This window comes from Camponotus floridanus, unplaced genomic scaffold (genome assembly GCF_003227725.1).
Source record: "Camponotus floridanus strain SB8 unplaced genomic scaffold, Cflo_v7.5 scaffold27, whole genome shotgun sequence".
Lineage (NCBI taxonomy): Eukaryota > Metazoa > Arthropoda > Insecta > Hymenoptera > Formicidae > Camponotus > Camponotus floridanus.
Window position 1 is genome coordinate 387,495 of NW_020229403.1, and position 22,910 is coordinate 410,404.

At 37.1% G+C, this 22,910-nt stretch overlaps 2 protein-coding genes across 4 annotated transcripts in view; both read left to right on the forward strand.

Annotated features, from left to right (window-relative positions):
• Positions 1-25: 25 nt before the first annotated feature.
• LOC105248264 (CD151 antigen) lies at positions 26-7,416 on the forward strand. 2 transcript variants are annotated; one of them, XM_011252947.2, is made up of 7 exons: positions 26-283; positions 4,917-5,014; positions 5,133-5,327; positions 5,474-5,644; positions 5,738-5,830; positions 6,394-6,534; positions 7,016-7,416. In XM_011252947.2, exons 2-7 carry the CDS (start codon positions 4,937-4,939, stop codon positions 7,061-7,063), a joined length of 726 nt encoding a protein of 241 aa, XP_011251249.1. In that variant the 5' UTR covers positions 26-283; positions 4,917-4,936; the 3' UTR covers positions 7,064-7,416. The 2 variants fall into 2 exon arrangements, with proteins under 2 accessions (XP_011251249.1, XP_011251250.1); XM_011252948.3 differs by lacking the exon at positions 26-283 and adding an exon at positions 1,750-2,064.
• A 3,814-nt stretch (positions 7,417-11,230) lies between these two features.
• The window catches only part of LOC105248263, a 32,865-nt gene continuing 21,185 nt past the window's right edge, over positions 11,231-22,910 (forward strand). For both annotated transcript variants that reach the window (XM_011252945.3, XM_011252946.3), the window contains exon 1: positions 11,231-11,515. In XM_011252945.3, the coding sequence (XP_011251247.1) occupies positions 11,478-11,515 (38 nt within the window). In that variant the 5' untranslated portion in view covers positions 11,231-11,477. The remainder of the gene's footprint in view (positions 11,516-22,910) is intronic.

Genomic DNA, 22,910 nt, shown 5'->3' on the forward strand with positions numbered 1-22,910 from the left:
AGCGAGGTAGAAGTTCACTCGGTCTTACCATTTCAGTTTCACTCCGACTCTGTAATCGCGCGTGTCCGACTCGGCGCCTTGGTTCGAATTATATCATCGAAAAACGAAACGCTCGATTGACATTGTAAAATTCGATTAGTTTTTTTTCCGCTACGAATCGCTAATTTGTTTTGGCATTCGTTCGTTTCGAAGCGGGGGAGGCTTTCCACAAGCGGGAGAAAGGAATTGTTTGCTTTTCCGCGACCGCTGCTGGCTGGAGAAAGGAAGCCGGCCAGAGATCAACGTGAGTAAAAGATGTTGAGCAATCGATCGGCGTCGGTTAGAGAACAGCTGCGATTCTCTCGTGAAAACAGTTTTTATATATTCCGTCTTATCTCGATCAAAATCAGATGCAAGAAGTTACGTCGCAGTCATTCATCCACCAACTTTCATACTGTAATGTATTTGATATATATTAATTACAAATACGATTTTCAGCGGATTTTTTTATCCTGTAAAAGATAGAAATTTTTAAACTAAAGTACCTATTTTCTGCAAAAACTTATGCATTTTGTGAAATTTATACTCGAATCGCGGAATGTTGATGTGAATAAGGTTACTAACGTTCAAGATTGATTTAGCCTACTTTTGAAATAAGCTCGTTTAATTCAACGAGGGCTGACAGTTTTGTTATAACACTATCCTAAGGTTATGAATTAAGAAAGGAAGTGTAATTAGAGATCATCTAACTCATTGACGAAATGATATGAAGATTAGCTTACGCCCACATTCGTCAAATAATATTAATCTATAAATTAGCATACAAGAAGAACAGTGAAAATTTTCTTATTCTATGTGTTAACTTAATTTATGCTTAACGAACCTGATGACTAATAAACGTGAAAGCTGATTATGCAAATTTGCCACACAATTTCGTCGTGTTTACGTCTTACAAGTAATGCTATATTTTTGATGCGCATTAATTGTTTGACGACGAGAGGCTAATTTTGACTATCGATATAGATGTATAATTTCAATTAATTAAATCTTATTCAAATTGACTAAATTCTATTGTATTTTTTAAACTTATGCAATGTGAAAAAAATAATGTTTTTATCTTTTTTACATAAATTTCAAATGTATTCAATTGTATATTTAGAAATTTTTATTTGACGGATGATTCTATAAAAGTATTTTTCGTAAAAATATTACATTTTAGAATATAAAATTAATAATCTTTCAAGCGCAACATTATGTGATTAAAATCAATAAGAATCTCTCCTCTCTCTTATAAGCATTTATATTAATATTCTCAACCTCTAAATGTCCAAGTATATTTACAAAGAGAAGTCATGAAAAATATTTTTATATTTACAAAGAGAAGTCGTGAAAAATATTTTTAAGCTATAAAATAGTCATAAAATTATTGCGTTTACCACAAGTTGCACAACATCTGTTAATACTCCAAACTTTACAAATTTTTCAGTTTGCTTGCTCATTATTTCAAATATAGGAGCGTTAAGCATCTTAAAATGATTAGTAAGATGATGAGAAATTTTACTATTGCTTGATATTTTATGTTCTAAATAATTTTGAAAGAGAGCTTCGAAATCATCAAGTTTCCGCGCGATTTCGAAATATGTAATGCGCAACATTCTACGCTGATTGTTATCGTAGACCGGTTTTATAGATTTGTACCTTGACAAATACTATTGTATTTATGAAAATTATCATAAATCTCACGACGAACGCTTATAAATCGCAACAACGATACGCGATGCGTCAGTTGTCAGTCTCGTCCTCGGTTGAAACGTGCTTTGGTTACTAGTGTCACGTGAGCTTAAGAACGCGCAGTTTGGTGACGGTTACGAGAGCGATAGTTAAATATGAAAAGGTGGGATCAGAAGGCAGGATTGTAGTAATATTACTACCTGGAAGAAGAATAAAACCCGGCGACCTCGGGCCGAGATTAACTTTCGATTCATCGAAGGATCACTCCTCAAGCTCCTTCTTCTTCCTACGATCTTCTTGTTGCCGACGATTATTTTCGACGATTTATGATTGTCTCGTCAAGATTGTTCACAGGTATTTATAGGTGCACAAAAAAAAAGGACATTCTTGTTTTGAAAATATTTTTAGTTTTAACATGAAATCTTGAAATGAGATTATATTGCGTTAATTAAAGAAAAATATAATTGCTTGAATAATTGCGTACTTGAATGAAGCCATTTTATATAGTTCAATCAAGAAAAATATATTCTTATGATTTAAGATTCAATTTTCTTAAATGGAAAAGAAACAATATTGGACAGAAAATAACATTTTTAAATCAAAGATTATAATTTTCTTAAAGTAGAATTAAATTATATATTCTTGAGGTGACAATTACAATATTAAAATAAGACTATAATATTGTTGAAATTTAAAATTATTAAATGCTCCTAAGATTATAAATTATTGCGTATATACGAAACAATGAACGCGTTAGTTTAAGTATGTATGATTTGACACTTATTTTTTTTCTGTGTGTGTGCGTTTATTTTTATCGCGCAAAAGAGACGTTTCGCTTGCATTACGTGGATAAATACGTGATTGTTTATGCATGTTTGTGCACAAATGCTGATCCCTCGAGCACGGAAAAAATCGTAATTGTTTCTGAGGATTAATATTAAACATAAAAAGTCTGGAAAATTTCTAAACAAAAAGATTTTTATAAATATATCTCTCTTCGCTCTTGAATATGAAACTCTGACAGCCATAAAATCGTTCGAGATTATTTTCATATGTATATCAAGCAAATGAATAACATGTTGTTTTATCATTTTGAAAAACATCAGATAAGTTGCGTAATGCAGCAAATCATATGCGTCAGCTTCAGATGAATACTTCTTTAACCGATGATATCAAGAGGTCTTTATTCGAACGATTGCATTGATGCTATTCTCGAAATTTATGACGAACATAAATCATTTTAATATACAGTGTTCTAATAATCTAATAGAATTTTTAATCTTGTAGAGAGATGCAAATCGAGTTTAAAATGCATAGTATTTTGTAAGATACAATCAGTCATTTATTTTGAATTTTTTTATTAATTCTTGATTCCAAAGGCTTTGAAAAAAATAATTTAATTTCGAAATTTATTAATATGGCCTTTCTACAGATCTCTCAGTCTTCTGGAGTACTCTATAAATGATTCTCTCTGTGACTTAATCCCGCTTCGCGGAATTAAGATTAATCGGTAAGACAAAGTGATTCAAACATTTCGTAAAATAAAACGGAGGAAGCTCGGCCGAGTAACGTCATTTGCGGGATGCGAGATTGCAAGTGCGAGCATCATCGCCGCGTCATTTTTACGCTTCGCTCTGGCCGTGGATTACTTAATGCGAAGGGAGAAGTCACTTTCTCTCTCGGTCTCGTAATGTATTTTTCGAGCCGGTACCTGTGTCGGTGTACGACTGCGAGGTCGGTATAAAACACGTTACAAAACACGCAACCTTACGTGGGCACGGTATGCGATATTGCATGGAGCGATAGCGATCAACATGCGCGCTACTCCGAGGCATTCTTCTTAGGACCGTATTGCACCATTAAACGTATCCTTGTAGAACGCGTACATTCAACAGGTGATTGCGTTCTTTAGAAATGGGATGTTATGGCGAGCATTATAAATACGTATTAAAAATCGCGCGCACGCTTCCTGTCGATTATAAATGGCGTAAATAGACTAGCTATTGAGCGATTGATACTATATTACGGGATTTTATTACGTGTTCGGTAAACAATAGGGAGCAATTAAGCCATGTGCGCAGTATTTTCAAAACAGGAAGTTGCCGACTGTTTTCCGAGCCGTGAAAATTCACGTTGATCACACAAACACCTATTTTTCTCCACAAATGATTATGCTAGGCTAATGCGTATAAACTACTACGCAGCAGGGGCAGTAGGCATTTGATTAAATTAGACTTTAACCTAATTCGTAAGGAACATGATAGCGTTTCTTGTGTAATAAACTTATAAAGTAAAGTGCGCGTGCGTTCCCACAATTAAATAATTAATAAAATCCTTTTCCCATAATTAAATAATTAACAAGAAGTTTTCTTTGCGAATGACGCACTAGAATATTTCGTCCTTAAATATTTTTTTATCTTTTACTTTGCTTGCCGAAAATATGAGCTTATTATCCATCTTAAACTTCCGTAAAGTTTAGAAAATTCGACGCCTATGGATATGGTCAAGGCTATAGGATATGGTCAAGGTACTTCAAACTAGGCCGAAGTTTGATGTTATTAAATAAGATGTGTGACATAAATTAAAAGCGATGTACGTGACTGTAATGAAAATTTTTTCAGTTACAATTGCTAGTCTACTCGTGACTCATGAGTCAATTAATTGCTAGTCTACTCGTGAGTCAATTAATATTATTATATTTAAACGACGAGAAAACAAGAAACAGAATAATATAATGGCAAAGAAAGTGGCAACGTAAAGAAAAATTATATTTCATTTTGTGACAAACCGAAGAACTTAACACGTTAAATGCCATGTGCATGAAAAAATATACACGCTAGTTTTGTCTTTTAGAAAGACAAGAAATGAGAATAACTTAAAAATAAATAATTTACAAAAAATGTAATTTTACTGTATAATAATCCTAAATACATCATTCTTAGGAAAATTAATAAAAAAAGTGGGGTGGCCTGAGGGATCTTTTTCCAAAAATATCCGCGACAGTTAACGTGTTAAGATAATTGTTTTTAGTAACAAAAACTATATTTGAAAAGATCTTAATTTTTTATATAGGTCACTTAGAAATAACACTAATTAAAACGCGGCAATAATATTTGCAAAATATTGCTTTAAAAGCTTTATCCTTTTAACATTTTTATATTTTATTGTTAATTTTACTATTATTTTATTTATTGCTTTGTTGATAGATTAACATCACTAAGAGGAAATGGGATACGGCACAGAAATGGATGGCTGTGGTCGTTTCATGAAATACTCCTTATTTTTAACGAACTTTATCATTTTCGTAAGTTTTAGTCTTATATCTATATGACTTTGTCAAAGATATAATAGACATATAATAATAGACATAATAATAGATAATTATTTGTTAAAAAATTTATTATTATTAATTTATATTTCAGATTGGAGGGATTATTGTGACGGGTTTAGGCGTGTGGGCCTTAATCGACAAAGTATCATGGATAGGTGAACTCGTGGGAAATGACCTGTTAACTGGATCAGTTTATGTTTTGCTAGTTGGAGGAATCATCGTGGCCTTTATCGCTTTCTTCGGATGTGTTGGTGCATCGCGGGAAGTCAAGTGTATGCTCTTGACAGTAAGTATCTAGAACTTAGTTGCACATTAAAGCTAGAATATTTGATATATCATAATCTCGCCAATATTAAATTTCTTCATGATTAAGCATTATATTTCTATCAAATTTAAGCAAACTTATCGATTAATAACGAGCATTTTTTTCAGTACTTCATAATTGTATTTTTGCTATTTGTGACCATGCTTATCGGCGGCGTTCTGGGATATGTTTTCCGCGAAAAATTGCTAAGCACAGTTGACAGAGAGATGACGAGCTCGCTCCGACTTTACGATCATCGTAAATCTATCCGGGATGCCTGGGATGCCACGCAATCGACGGTTAGTAATTTTGAAAAACGATGTCGTTTTATGAACGTCGCGAGAATTTGTCAAATTCAATTCAAAGCTAATTCAATTTTTTTGTAAATTTAGCTCCACTGCTGCGGCGTTAACAGCTGGAGGGACTGGGGAAACATTGGCCTTAGCGTGCCGGAGAGCTGCTGTCGAGAAATTCAACCGGGCCAGGTAAAAAAGTCAATTACCTCTCAACGCGATCGCTCGATGACGAAATAGTTATAGTCGGCTGTGCGACCGCGCCTAAGTAATGATGGTAATTTACTATACGCACGTGCATCTGATAATATATTCACCGCGGTACGTTTATGTATACGGCAACGATTATGGGGATTTTGCCGTTGCTTAATGATATTCGCCAAGTCCTATTAAACAGTTGGAGAGAATTCAGAAGAGAGTTCTACTCGCACTCGAGTATAGCGGAATTATTTTCGATAAGATTGATAGCGGAATTATTTTCGATAAGATTGATGATGATTTTTCCGCGTTAGATGGATTAGATCCAAATAGATCCACACGAATAATTATTCGCGGTTTAAGCAATATCGTCATGAAATACGACCCGTTCAATTTCCCTCAAACGGTCAAAGCAATCATCAATTTGGCCGAAATTACTTAATCGGTCGAGTCCTAATCAGGCTCCGATCTGTCCTCTCACGCTTTCACTCCTTCGATCTACTTTCTCGTAAGCTACGACGAATCGTATTTCTCATCACAAACCGATCTGTTTGCAGCGGTTCCACTGCAACGGTGGTCCGGACACAGTAAATCCCTCGAATGCTTATATGGATGGTTGCATCAATGGAACGCGAATCTACATGCAGAAGCACGCGACCGTTATGGGTGGCGCCGGCATTGCAGTCGCATGCCTCATGGTAAGGGTGCAGTTTACATTTTTATGAAACCCTTCCGTTAAATCTAAATGAAGGGCTGGGCGCTATAAAGTCAAACGAGCTCGACCAGATATATTTTCTTATCGACTTCATTTTACATTTCATAACCGAAGCGAGATTTAATTTTAAACGCCCAAGCCCACTTCTCTTAAATTTAATATTTTTTTTAATTCGAGATAAATCCGTTAATATAAATATTAAATATTTATTATATATATATATATATATATATATATATATATATATATGATGAGTAATTTCTGAGAATTTTTTTCAAACTTTTTAAACATTTTTCAAAAAATGATTTAATTGTCTTTGAAACTAGACTAGCTTCTTCTCTCTCTTTTTTCTCTTTAATTCATTTTAAATTTTGTTTAAATAATGTTTAAGCAGATTCCCTTTATTCATTTATTATTTATTGCATAGCAAATAGGATTGTTTAAATTCTCCATGTTTGTTTCAGTTTTTTGGAATGATATTCTCCTGTGCACTCTTCAAAATGATCGAATGACAGCAGGACAGAGTTGTAGTCTGAGGCTGTCCCCGTTTTTGTAGAGGGACGGAGAGGTCGTGAATCTTCCTCAGAAGATTTATGCAATTTCTCCAATTGACGAAATTACTCATCGCTACAAGCGCACCTGATTATACCGTGATAATCAAAAAAGTGAACCTCTATTTGATTGTACAGTTCTCTCGCTAATCTATTACATAGCGTTATACATGATTACCATCTTACTCTTTACATTTTAGATGTAATTTATATATATTTAAGATGTTTTCACTTAGTTGCATGTATCATTAGTATGATAATGCATCATGTACCTTATATATGTGCCGTAATAAATGCAATCCGTTTATTATGTATGTGCAACAATCCTTTCGATAGTTATTATCGATTTACATGTATATCGGATGAAACGGAAAAGTCAATTTTTCAATGGTCATTACATAATTTACTTATTCTCGACAAATGTGTGTTTTAGATGTATTATAAAATGATAGAATATATTATATGTATATTATATATATATACACATATATACGTATATAAATATATATACACAAATATACTAAATATAATACTATATAATACTAAATATATACATAAATATAATTTATGTATTTGATATTATTTTTTTAAATTAAAATATAGAACCTTTTATCGCTCTTAATCGTATTCATTTTGATTCGATTTTTAATCAGAATTTAAAGAAGATAAACTCTTTGCCGATTGATCCTTATTGCCAGCAGGTAACTGCGATTTTATTACACTCTTTTATGATCATCATAACATTTATTAATCGCACTCGTTCGTTTAGCCTACGAAAGATAAACGACAATGCTCATTAAAAAATTAATTAAAAAATTGTTTTGCCTGCTTTATCTTGCGTGACTTTTTAATTTCAAATTATATATAAAAGTTTTAGAAAAAATTAAATATAGCGAAAATAAATTACTTTGTATCTGAAGTTAAATTATATAATATCAATATAACATTATATGAATTTTATTAACATAAAATGAGAATTTATATCCTTATATGTTTATAAAAATCCGTATTTTATTTATTGAAAAATAAAGTACTTCCAATTCTATCATTTTTTTAACATACGACGATATAAAATTGATTTTTCATTGTAAAGATATGAAATTATGACTTGTACAGAAAAATTTATAGCAAGAAATATAGATTTAGCTGATAGAAACGGTGCAGATTGGAAGCTAAATCCAATTTTCGATACAAACATATTTGTATTTGGATTTCACAAATTTATTCGTGTGCGTAATGGTTTGTGAGTCAACTTTCATCGAGCTCTACTACTTCCCTTGCGTTTATTCATTCTCCCCGTCAGTCCTACGCATGTCCTCGCGACGAGGCGTGACTGGCTGCCGTCCCGCGGAAGTCGCATCGAATGCGTACGAGCACGCAATTTTCCACCGCTGTCCCTAGCCATCAGCGCACTTGTTCTTCGCCACCCTCTCGCCGTGTCTCGTTTACTCAGACCGTCTGCGATGGGTCGAAAAGAAAGTAAACACAGAGCACCCTTCGCGTTCTCGTTGAATGATAAACGAATGGGTTCTGACTTTTCACGACAGAATTAACTTATTTTGAATATTTGAATGTATATTTCTCCTCGTAGAGCTTTCACGAAATTGAGCAGAGATTTCTATATATTTTTCCGTGCTTTAATTAGTGCATAGCACTCTATGTCGCATTTGTACAGCTGGTAGGATACTTTTGAAATTCGGCAAGTCTGAATAGTCGCGCGAAAACGCGATGTATGTACACGTATTACGAGGTCTGTGTGTCGTACATACTTGTGACGATTCACCGGTGAATGAGTCCATATGCCGCGAGAACCATCCTCGTGTAACGTTACAAAGGGACGTCGGACAATGACGAATGAATCGCTATGCGCTGCGTGAATAATGCTGCCCGTTCTGCGCACCGATCACGATGAGCGCACCATTCTTCCAGACTATCTTTTTCCACTCGTTTCTTTGTCCAGATGCTCTTTCACCTGATCACTTTGCGCCGAGTGATTATACGTTGTCAATATCTAATAAATTTTATTTTTGTCGTCGCGCAGATCTCTTATTTTGTTTTAAAAATTTAGTTAATTTAAGCGAAATTTTTAAGATAAAATAAGAGATCTTTCAATCTTATACAACTCAAACTTTTATTAACACAATAAAATTATAATGTGAGCGAGATATTATAATATCGTAAAATAATATAATAAAATATTATAAATAAAATATTATAAATCATCAAAAATTGAATGTTATTAATTGTAACCTGTATTAAATTAGTGAACTCATGTAGGCAGAAAATTTGCGGATTTTGCAGGTTTTTAAATAATATTTTCTGAACTTTTATTTTCGGCGTCTTTCAGCAAAAATATAAAAAAACGGGAAAATTCGATTTCCTTCATTTTCCATGCTTTCTAATATCTCTGCAGCCTCTTTCCTTTTTCTTCTTTTTCTTTGGCACAGTTTACCGCGCGGCCGAGGAACTTATTACCGGAAGCAGGGGAGCACATCGTAAAGGGGGAGAAAATAGCTGAGATGCGCGATATCTACGTATTGATTTCGTCCCGAGCTTTGAATCTAAATGCACCGGAACTGGGGGAGTCGTCCAGGTGAAACCGAGAACTCGGAGCCGCTTCAACCAGGTACTTGGCCATAATTAAATTCTACTCCGCCGCCTGAAGAGAGATGGTACGACGAACAGGCCAATGCAATTACCCCCGAGTATAACCGAACAATTATACGAGTTAGCCTCATTGTACCTACGTCTACCGGCAAACATCATTAAAGGATCGATATCGCACGCGTAAAGTGCTCCAATAGGAGCTGCACAAGCCTAATTTCGATGAAGCCTACTTGTCGCGTAAATTGCCCATCTCTTTTTTCGAATAACTTGTAAAAATAGAATGATATTATTTAATTGTGTATTTTGAGAATATGTTTCTAAAAAATCTGCACCTGGATTACTCTTATGCGACGTAAAAAAATTTAGGACGTGTAATAACGAATCGACAAATTTGCATTTTGCTTGAAAATCGCGCACCAAATATTAGCTCGTTTCTCGCGAAAATCCTTCGCAAACACAAAGCACGAAGACAAAGACAAGAGAAAAAAGCCATGAAAGACAAAAAATGAAATGGAAGCCCGACAACAAGTGCCCGACAGTTGTACCAAATGGAAATGGAACTGCGCAAGCTTATATAAAGCCAGAAGCAAAAAATGTAATTTTCGGCAAAATTGTGTACCGTTCATGCCAACATTTTTCATGTCACAAAATTGCTACCGTTGAAGAGAAAGAATCATTGAAATAAAGCGTTTGTAGAAAAATGTACATTGAACCGACAATACATTAAGAAGCAGCATCTTGAGCCAAGCCGCGCCTTCGCGATAAAACAGCTACCAAGAATGCGCATTACTTTCTCTCGTATACCGAAGAAATTATTATTGTAAAATAATGAAAATTGACGCGACTATTTTTCTCGATTATCCTTGTGCTCACGAGGCAGAAGGGGAAGCAATAAAATTATTGATTTTCCAGATATTCCTATCACTGTAATAAAAAATAATTCCGCATATTAAAAAATTAAACAGGACCTGCATGCTCAAATTAAATTCATTATTTTCCATACACATTTGTTTAAACACTTAAATAAATTAAATAAATTTTTATATTCATAAATGACAGAGTGCATCTAATTGTAAGAGGAACATAATTGTTTAATACAATAATCACGTATCGCGAGCGCAAGATTAATTTGAAAGGGCAGCCTCATATTATTACTATTAATGAGAAATTTTCAAGACGGTGCAAATTTAACGCCGGTTTCACGCCCCGCGACAATTCTAGTCCCAATCCCATCGCGTCCCATGGGTGTTTCTCGGCCAACACCATCATGCGCGTAGTGCCTTAAGACCTAGTCTGCGCCATCGCCTGATGGAGAACGCGACGCGCAGCCGGCACAGACGGTTCTGTCAAAACCCCCACCAATTCTCCAAGATCCACCGGGTACCATCGCCGCCGCCGCCACCACCTCGACCTAACAACCACCACTACTGGCACTACCTCCAGCTCTCTTCTCCGACACCGACCACCACCATCGGCCCACCACCATGGAAACCGACCAGTGCGCATTTTGACTTCAGTCCGGTGGAAGGTCCCAACCTGCCTAGATCGGCGTACAGGCAGGTGTCGAATCTATTTGTACTGGTTGTTGTTGCCAGCCGCGGCCGCGTCGCATCTTCTCGTTCATCGTGGATCCTCTGAGGACGCGGCGAGATCGCAGTGCCGTATCAAGGACACAGAGTGACAGAACGGAGTCGGAAGCACCGCTAACGAGAGTGTCGTCCAAGGGGTTGCGTTGGCGGGGCCGAGCCGGGATTTATGGAACCACCCCATGGATAGTAACATGTCAACTGCCGCCTTCATGCACCGGTATGGAAAAAAAGGCATTAGATCGATACGCATGAGTCGCATACATTTACACACGCATATAGACACCGTGAAACGCCCGTGCTTCTCCCCCGTTCGTGTCGTCGTCCGATTGGGGTTTCTCGTGGTCTCTCATTCGAAAAGCCGCCTTCGTGACCGATCGATGAGTTCGTTGCTATGTCGTGCGCTGATAGAAGCGCATGGAGTGGCCTTCGTACAATCGTCAAAATATCAGGGCATGTTGAAAATTATGCACGAAGCAACCGACAGAGATAAATCAATATTATCTCGATGGATAAATATTGTGTATAACCGACATGTTTAATCAATTATGCTGAAACATTTTGCGATATAATCTTGAGTGTGCATGCAGCATGTATCTGATTGCGAGAGAAATTTTACGTTTTCCGCCCATGCGAAAATATCACAAGTTAATTGGATCTCTTATCACAACCATGAGAAAATCATTGCTTTGTTCGGAATAATCGATAAGTCTACGAGTAGATTATGAAGAAAGTTTTTTCTTTTGAAAGAAATTTCATAACAATGAGATTTGTTGCCTCATTACAATTGCGCGAAGAGAACGATTGGCATTCAAAACCGATCGGATTTATACTCGTTCTATGCTTGATTAATTCTATAAAAAATTTAAATATATAAAATTTCTTCTCTCTCTCTCTCTCTCTTTCTTCAGTATTCTTTTTATAAAATTCGAGTGTCATATTTTCTACAATTTGATAAGCATCTGTAACAAGATCTTACAAGATGTCAGCGTAAATTTTGTAGCGCGATAGGTCGCAATAGAACAAAATTGCACGCGTATATTCTATAAAAATGTTTATAGCAAATTTTAAACCTGTCATACATGTGTAACGTTTTCGATAGAGGCATGACACAGTTCTCTATTCGATCATCGAAGCGTGGAAGATTCTCGAGAATCCAGTCGCGGTAATCGTATGCAGTTGCACGGCAGCAACGACGGAGGCTACTTAGACGGCATTCCATTAACCTGCATTTTCACAGAGGCAGGCGCGTCACCTGTTCGGTTTCCCCGGGAACGACATGTCGAATCGGACCAGCCCGGTTTCCTTGAACCTGCGGATACCGCAGCCATTGACCGCGCGCGCGGCTCTCGCCTCGTCTCCGTGACGAAAGGCCCTAAGTGCGCGACGCTCTCTCTCTTTCTCCTTCTCTCTCTTTCCTCATCTTCCTCCTTCTCTTCCTCTGTCCCCCACCTTGGTGCGATCTCTTTCTCATCTCATCAGATAGCATGCGGACAGATCCGCTTCTTTGACGGTTTTGTGCTAAAACGTTAATTACACCTCTCGAGGCAATATTCCGAACCTTTTTTGCGACTTACAAAGTATTAACCCTTAAATTTTTATCCTACCAGTATTTTAATAAAATATTCTTAATCAATAAAAAAAATATTTAAAATTTATCTTCTAATTTTTGTTAATTTGTATCATTTTCTACCGATGTCAAGGGATATATAAATTTTTGTAGATTTTTTTAAGTACTTCAAGACAGCTAGAACCTTGATAAGATATTACGACCCAGCATATATGACCAGAAAAAACTGACCTATAATTAAAATTTCACAATTATAATTATTAATTAGAAAATTATTCATCTCTTCCAGGATGATTTGTTCTGCTTTACGTTTCGATGGCTGCGATTCTAAGAACGTATCTCGCGCAGGAAAATGCGAACTCGCATACGTGCAACGAAGAGTTACGTTAGAAACACAAAACGAACATCGGAAGAGAGGGAAGGTTTATCCCCGCGGAGGATATATTTTATCAACGCTGGCGGTGCATAAATCCCTTTTCCCTACCGGACCCGCGCTCGCTCTCGCACCGCATTAATTCCGGCCGCGTAACCCTCCCTCCATCTTTGCAGCCTCCTCCGCGCGTCGAAGAGCATCCCCATGTTCGAATCCCGAGGAGGCAGGCGACCGATCGGTCTGTGCGAACTCGCACAAAAGCGAACGGCAATCGATACATCTCTCGGCTAGGCACGTATATCCTGCGGCTATCGGATGACACGGTGTCGATGGACAAAGAAAGGATTCTATATGTCTAGTAACGATTGCCACACGAGATGAACGGTCGCGATTGCGATCGCGCGACTCGCGAATCCTCGGCGATGAAAAAAAAAAAAGATCGTCCGAAAGACACGTCCGAGCGAAATTGCGAAAGCGATTTGCGACCATGTAAATTATAACGCGGCTTCGAAGAATCACCTCTCGTATAGCATATCCAATGGATAGTCTTACAACATCCATGACGTATTCAAAATAACAGAGATACGAAGAAAGATTTTTCACGCAATTAAAACGTTTATACAGAAAAATAAAAGAAGCATTATTATTCGTCCATGACAAAAACAATTCGGGCAAAGGATGAAAATGAAGCGATTGTTGGAAAAAAGTGACCCAATGAATAAGAATTCTGCTTTTTTAAAGGAACATGTATACATAAAGATTTTATCTTATTTTTTTCGGTGAAGTAATTACAATTCTGTTGGCACTGTCATAACTGCGCGTAAATATAATTAAAACAAATTAAAAACTTTATTAGCAAGCTCCGAAACGAGCCTTCTTGCGTGTCCTTTTTTCCAGCGTCGTCTTCGTTTCAATTATGCAACGTTTGCTCCGTTATGCAGCAGTATCGCAGTCCGCAGTGTTAAACTGGAGCAGTGGAAAAGCATGAGGAAAAAGAGGATTTTCTCTCCGATCCGACAACCGGTCCTACTCTCTAGCTCGGCTAGAGAGATAAGCGCGTGTGACACTTCGCCATGCGAGAAAGAATAAGGTCGTCAGACAGTCGTTGGTGCTCGCATTAGGCTCGCGCGCTAAAAACGCATTCATGCTCGTGCGATGAGCTCGCGATAGGTGTCCGATGTTTACACGCGACTCGTCGCATTGCCGATCGATTTAGACGTGGATATCCCTGACGGAGCGGTAACAGAGAGCTCGATGCAGAGTGAAACTCACGCGCAAGGTTTCCTATAGAGTTACACACGGCCGGTCTCCGCCGAGAAAACGAGAGCTCCCCTCCTTCGCGTGTTTACTATCGCGCCAAAACTCGTTTCACCCAGTCATATTGATCGATCGACTCGGGCGTTTACCGGAAGAATCGACGGCCGGAAGTTCATTGGCAAACTTCGCCCCTGAATTTCATAATTATCGCCGCGGCGCCCTCGTTGCCTTCTTTCTCCGTAATGACTTCCGGTAACCGTATCGAGAACTTACGTGATCAACATTTTAATCTAAAGAACAAGGTATTTGTATCGGCGAGAATTTTATTGGAAACTAGTAGGTTTTTTGAACCTGATTGTGTATTTAAAAATTAAATATGCTTGAGCCAAACGAGATTTATGTCTCGAGAAAATGAGTGTCTTTCTCTGCGCAGACTTCATCCGTGACTAACATACTCTCGTGATCGCGGGGGTAAAATCTGAAAGGATTAATGCCAGGATGATAACCCGCGGCAGGATCACGCTAGGCGTGTTTCACTATTTACATCGGCATACCGTATCCTTGTTGCTCTTAGAACAATACTCGTTGCATTCGCTGCTTTATAGAACGCGGAAGATCGATGGTACGAAAGGGATCCATAAACGCCGACAAAAGAGAAAGAGAGATGGAAAGAGAGCGCACGATCTCCTGGCATGCATAAGAGACGCATCTCAAAGTCTCTCCGGCAATCGTTTCATAGAAACACGCGACTCAGAGCTAAAGGATTTCCTGTCGAACAACGCGACTCGTTTGATCGCAAAACTTCCCGTATATGCAATACATATACAACCGATCAAATGATATGATGTCTACTTACATTTGTCGTCGGCGATTTTTTAATGGATATCCGGGAAACCGATAGTGCTATAATTAGATATATCGCAGGATATTTATCAATTTCATTGCGAAATGATACGGAAAGCTCTGCGATTAGACGTATGAATGTCTTTTGGTATTTCAGAAAATGAAATTTTACGAGAGTTGAAAAGCCTTGATTTTAGGGAAAGAATCTAGGTATTAATTTTCAAAATATTTAGCTGTCTTTTCCTTGCCTATTATTTTTTGTCGATTCTAAAAATGTGTAACTTATAAATTTTCAATTAATCCGAAACATTCTTAACGCCTCGTATTCTCGTCATGCTCGACTCGATCGATGTAATCTCTCGAGCGAGTAAAGTAGGTCTAGCTACACATATGGTGTATACGAGCTGTGCATCTAACTATATAGATTCAGCTGCAACTATTTTCAAAGCTAAAGCTAGAGCCGAGTTTACTTCTAGTGTTATCGGTCGCTGAGGTTCGCTCAACGCGAACCCGGAAGATCGAACGATCGCGGAGAGGAAGTTGTTCCTTCGCGAAAGGTAAAACGCTCAATCACTTTGGGGCCTCGATTTTGCAACGGCGATCCAGCATCGCAATTTCTTCTCGACCGACTTCCATGCGCTTTTCGAGGAATTATTAATGTCGATCCCCGAGGCTGAAACATTTCCTGTCCATGAAGCCTCTCATCTTCGTTCGAAAATGGCCCCTTTTCGAGACAATTCCGTTCTCTTTTTATTTATTTTAATATATACAAATTTCATTTCTTTATTATCATTATTGCCGTAATTACGTAGACTTTTAAACGATACTATGTGCGATAAAATATGTGAAAGTAAAAACGAATAATTTCACGATAAAATTTTACTTACCGCGAAATATTGCGTTGGTTTTCAACTTAATAGCTAACGTAGTCGAAACGCTTTTTTTTTTGACATGACACAGAATGCTTAACGTTTCGGAACAATCAGTTTTCACTGAAATGTTTAGCGAATCGCTTCATATGTAATGTGAATGAATAATGATACATTATACTTTTACTTCCCTTTTTTAAGTAAGGAATATATGTACGTATGCGTATATATTTTCACTTTTACTTTTTAAATAATAATTTACTATACATGCCAACGAAAAAGAAAGTTGACGTTTTTTACGGAAATTATTACGGGAAGTTATTTAAGATGTTAATTATTTATCATCATGTTCATCGAAATTATGATTTTCTCTATATAAAATGTTATAAATAAATATTAATATGAATGAAAAATATATAATTATAAATCGAGTTAAAAAAATATATATGACGAAAGAGAACCTCTCTCGTACAATTTCCCTTTTATGTAAAAATTATTCAGTTATTGCATAAAAATCCCTCGGTACAATACCTGCGAAATTTGAAATGTAAATTCATGAGACGCATTTGTCTCGAGTATTTAAATAAATTCTCGTCTTTCTACGCTTTTTGCATGTTTCTCACCAAATACGCTTTACGATATTAGAGCAAAGAAACATTATTTGTTTCGCGCATTTAAAATATTTTTAATTATTGTTTTACTTCTTACTTTTTATTGTCGCTTTCGTTATTGAAATGTACTGTTTCCCATTCATTTAAATTGAAAATTGGCTCGCAAAGTTCGACGTGCCGATCGTCCGTTGACGGCGGATTAGCATTCATTGATTCGACGAGTACCCGGGTGTTTCGTTCGTGGCGAAAGGATGACAAAGGGAGAAGCAGGATTATGCATCGAGCGCGGCCATTACGACGAAGAGCGTGTATACGATCGCGATAATAACCGTACATTAGCGGCGAACTTATGCATTAGGCAGGACGATAATGAGAGAGGCGCATGCAGAAGCGATGCAAAAAAGTTCCTTTTCGTAATCGGTCGCCACGAGATTCCGTCAGCTTTAAATCGCGCCCTCACGATATCGAAAACGTCCGAATTAATCGAACGCAGGTGATAATCTCGACGCTCGGATGCTCTCAGAGAATCGCGTCTCTAAATTGAAGTTGCATATATTTGCACAATTTTCTTTTTTTTTGCGTAATACTTTCATAATTTAATTAGATCATTTATTCAAATACTAAACGCTTCCAATTATAGTATAACTTTGGAATTGATGCAACGATGTCTTGATTCGCGAAATAAAGTACAACCACGGTCGATTATCATTTATTGAGAGGTGAATTACAGAGAACGATAACGAGACAAAAAGAGACGAAGAAAACAGCAATTTTCGTAATCTGAGCAGCGAATTTGGGGCGATAAACGGAGAAAATCGCTGTTCTACTTATGTTCCTTCAAGAAGAAGAAGAAGAAGAAGAGTACTGATATTCATAATAATTTCAATAATCCGAATGCAATTGATATCATCGCAAGTGACAAGGAAGCAAGAATGTGCAATCTCAAAATTATTTGATCTTTTGTAATTTCTCTTTTCGAGGAGGACTCTGTCTGAGCAATCGATTAATAAAAATCAGGCTTACTAATTGTCATTATAAATTAAGCTATTTTATCCGGATTATTAAAATTAATTATAATATATTATATTGATATAATTACACATCGCTGGATGTCGCGCCCTAATTACTTACTTAATTCCACAATTGTTGAAAAGATATACGCTAAGATTGCAAAAAGAGATCTCTGTCTACGACCATCATTTTAAATAATGCAGTTGCGTTGCTGCTGTGCGCATCATGAGAAATGTAGCGCATAATCGTTAACATACCGTGGCGACTGCGCCATGCAGTTTGATGCATCATCGTCGTGGGTGATCTCGGAATACATCTACATATCGGTGACATCGTCGGTTTCATATCCTTCTTAAATTACATCGATCTCGCAATCGATACGCAAAACGAAATTTTGAAAAAATGTTCAATCTTCTTTATAAATAATTATATGTATCAATTGTCACATTTTCAATGCAGTCATCTAATGCAGCTAATTTGTTTGTATACTGAGAGATTCATCTCGCAACAAGCAAGCAACAGCATATTCATATTTACATCTATAATATCTATTTTGCATTGACGTTACCGCCGAGAGCATTAATCATTGACACAACGATTTATCATCATCAGTCGCGTCAATATTCTTGTGTCAGGAAACAGACAGATCCGCGTCGGGAAAAAAAATTTTGCCATGTCTGATCATCGGTAATTTGCGATTTTCGTCATCTCTCGTGAGGCTATATTTATCGGGGAAAGCGGCGAAAAAAAAATCGTCGTCCGCTGGAATTACGCCGGCAAGAGCGAGCGAGCGAGCGAAGGCAACGCGAGATTAGCACCGTGCAATTTAATGCAACAACATCGTGGCCGACCTTGGTCGCGCGTATCTACTGGGTGATTCGAAATTTCACTGTCAAATTTTACGAATTCTTTTCCTAAATCAATTAACCTTTAACGAAAATATCGAGATCAATAACTTTTTAATTGGAAAAAATAGACTTGTAATGAATTAAGCTTCAATAACGAAAATAAGTAAAAATGTTCTTTATTCAATTTTAAATTGCTTTTACTGACGGAATTTTAATTTGAATTTTATTTACTTTATTATTTTTTCTTTATTATTCAGAGATATTTAATTAGGAAGAGATAAAAAGAAGTAATTTTTAATAAAAATGTCATCAAGGCAAGAGGAGCATATTTGATATGTTTGATGGTTTAATTTACATCACCCTATGTACGTGTCTACGTATCTACGTATCGGTGCCGCTAAACAAACGAACGAAGGCCTGCACTTCGTAAGTCATTATTAACTCGAGTATAATTATGCGGCAAAGCGGAGGAGCGAGCTTCCAACGGATGGAGCGAGCAAGGAAAAGCGAAGAAATTCGCGATCCACCATCCGGAGCGTGCGGTGGTATTTAAATTGGCTTCGCGCGCATCTGTGCACCGCTGTTCGTCCTTTGAGAAACTCGCCGCGCCATTATCTCAGCTACTCCAAACGGACTCCTTAAGATCCTTATATCGCGGCATAATATTGACATCCGTGCTTACAAAAAAATGTATAGATACATTTTATCAATTTGTAGTAATTCGCATCACAATTTTTTAAAAATGATTTTGATATTTCAATTTATATTATATCCATCTATACATTTATTCCAATCTATACATTCCAATCTATACATTTATTCCATCTATACATTAATATCAAAATAAGAACACGGCGAAAATTGAAGTCGAAAGTTTGCGGGACTAATTACATACAGACGTTCGGAAATTTAAGTCATACATATTGAAAGTTTCCGTTTATAAAAGACACGTGTCCAAGATAATTTAAAAACGATCGGTGTGTTAAATTACATACTTCAAAGGTACCGCGCTAATAATCTTGAAAAGGATTTCTACAAAATGGCAAAGAGAAAGGGAAGTTTAAACTATTAAATAATGGAAAATGTTAAAAACTATCGTTTCAAGCGATTTATAAAGCCACAATTACGAGCAGATGGACGATTTTCCGTTTTGTTTTACGCACGCCGTGCGGCGGTAATGTCTGTCGTAATTCCATCTATGAAGCGATTTCATGACAACGTTTCATACTTGAGAGTAATGAAAGTGGTAGTGAAAGTCGCGGCGAACTGCGTGAAGCCACCTAATGCAAAATTTCTCTCGTTTATGCTATTAAGGTATCTACCTCTAGGCGGGATGTGCGCGCCTCGTATAAGTTTATTATGAAAATTGTTTCCAGATTACAAATCAATATATGTACGATTCAGTGGCCAAGATCGCTTGCGATTCCGCGAGATTTAATTCGTTCGTTATCGTAAGCCCGTCTTTTGAGAGAAACAACTTTCTGCTTTCCATATAAATATTTCTGTGATTTTAGAAATTTAATTCCCCTTCTCTTTGTTCTGTGAGAATAAGAGTAATACATTTTTATACGGTGAGAGTTATTGCGCAAACGTCGAGTTTCTCGATATGCAACAATAGTCGTACGCAACTGGATATTTTCTAAATGATTTACGGCCCGGGAAAGTATGCGACTGCTCACCCAACAATCGCGTATGTTAAATTCAATTGAATTTTATAGCATGTTGGTGCCGCTCGTTTAACGACCGGGTTTCGTTGTCATTTCTGTAAAGCTTGCGGTAAATAAAACTAAAGTAAAACTAATATATTGGCCGAAGAGTGTTTCGGAACAAGACTATTTCATCCGTTAATGCTTGAATAAGCACTTGTGTGTCGGTTTCCTCATATTGCCGGACACAATTCTGGGATTCTCGTTACGGCTCGTCTCGCCCACGCTTCTTTTTACCTCTCGAAATTTTTCCGCCACTTGACTTGTGTAACAGACTATTGTCCGCCTCATCGTTCCCGCTTTTATCCGATGTGGAGAGAGAATATCTGGCGAGAGAGATGGTAGCGCGCGATGAATTTGTCTCAAATGAGACAAATCAATTTGATTATTCAACATTTTCCTCCAAAAGATGGCTTGATTTAATTCGCCTCACGAAGAGAAACACAATCGACCCTATACATGAGTTAATATTAATCTAAGTATGAAAGGTATCCCACGATAGCAATTGTTCAACACCATCGGCAAGCGCTAGAAATATCTTGACATAATTAATGTCGACCTTTCATATTTTAAGTTCTAATATTGATATGTCTATTTTTCATGTCTTAATTCGATTATTCAATTATGCTGCTTCTGAGATACGATCGGAACTCGGAACTGCTTCCAGGTCGAATCGTTTATGCGGTTTCATGTACTGTCTAAATAATGCTCGCGTGTCTGGAAATGCCGCGATAGTCGCGGCATTCGGAACTTCAGGTGCGTGAGAAAACTCACGCCGAGCCAAGCGAGAGATCTCGCATTGAAAGAAAAAGAAGAGGAACATTGCATAATTAGGGATTGCGATGCCGGTTACGTCGCGTCTAACCCAGCCTCGTAGAGAAACACACAATCTCATCCACCTCTCTTCCCAGCCTCAAGATACTTTTGCACTCGACGTACAGGAGGTCTCAAACTCAAAAATAACATCGTTAAATTTGAAGTTTTGAGGGATTTTTTCTTACAAAAAAATTATTTAGACTTTTTGACAATATATAAAAAATAGATCACACGTGACAAGTGACAGATCATCAACATTCATTTGATCTGACCGTTCAAAATTCAGTTTCCTTTTTCTTTAAATCGCTTCAAATTGTTAATGCTTGCAAATTTTCGTACAAAAAGAAAAATCAAATTTATGCAGGAGTGTTTGCTCGCTGAGATTAAAATCGCGGGTTATGGAGCATCCTGTAGAAGCAAGTGCAACACGCAAGCGAGCACCACCACCGATAGGCGCGTATCTACGATTATTTATCCGTTCCTTGAACAAATACCACAGCGCGCGCGAGTATGCTATGGGAAAGGTCATTGAAAAATCGCAACTCGCGCACGGCGCAACAGCATTAGCGGAATAGAAACGTCGTTATCTCGCGAGACGATGCAACACACGGGTCGAGCCTCGATAGCGCCGTCAATCGGGCCGATTCGATTGAACGGAATTCGCAGAGGAAAGCCAATTATTACGAGTTTACAACCGCGGGAAGTTACCTGCCAACTGAAAACTCGATTAGCTCTTAACCCTTAACCCTACCGGACCTTCCTCTGGCCAGCCGCAATCCTATACGCTAATTTTTTACTTGGATATAGTCCAGGAAAACTTTGTTCTGGACTAAAAATCGTAATAAAAAGAATGTCGACAATTTTATCATTGGTGATTCGAGTGAGATACGTGAATTTCACAAATTAAATTATGCTGAAAAATATCGCGGATATCTCCCTCTTCATCTAGAGGCAAATTATCTCTAACACTTCAATCTGAAGCTTAGTTATACAATATTGATAATTGAAGCAATAATGTTTGTTTAAAAAATCTTTGTGCTGGAAAAGATCGATTCCAAGATTTATTTTAAACATCAGAAAAGTCACGGGTTTTTTTTAATTTATCTCGAAATATTCCGTTACGTACGTGCGTTCACGTATCACACTCACGCGAATAAAACATTAGTCAGCGCGTTCATATGTGCTTGAACCGTGCGAAAAGTCTAATAATCATCAAAGTAAGAAACGGTGTCGGTGATCCAAGAATTGTACGATCCGTTGAATTTACTGAAGCGAAATGCAATGTTTTCGAAGTAATCAGCGCACCGCTAAAAGGTCAGCTCGCACCTCTCGAATACTCGGTTATGATGGACGGCTATTTGCAAACAACCGCGTGTTCTCTTTTGCTCGTGAAAGCAGGTGCAGGTCGCGTGTCGCGCGTGTCTTTGTAGGTGCTACTGCTTTCCCGCGATACGATTAGTGTCACGCTCAATCTATTTCTATGACACGCGAGTGTAAATTTGATAATACGTATATTCTAAATTCATTTACTAGAAAAAAGTGGATACAAGCAAACCAATGCTGCAATAAACGATCCAATAATTAGAAACTTATCGTATGATAATTGAATGATATCGATAATGTCCTTAAATCAATGGCATTTAAATTTATTTTTATCTTATTGTTATTAACAAAAAAAAATAATGTATATCATAATTAAACTTTCGATAAA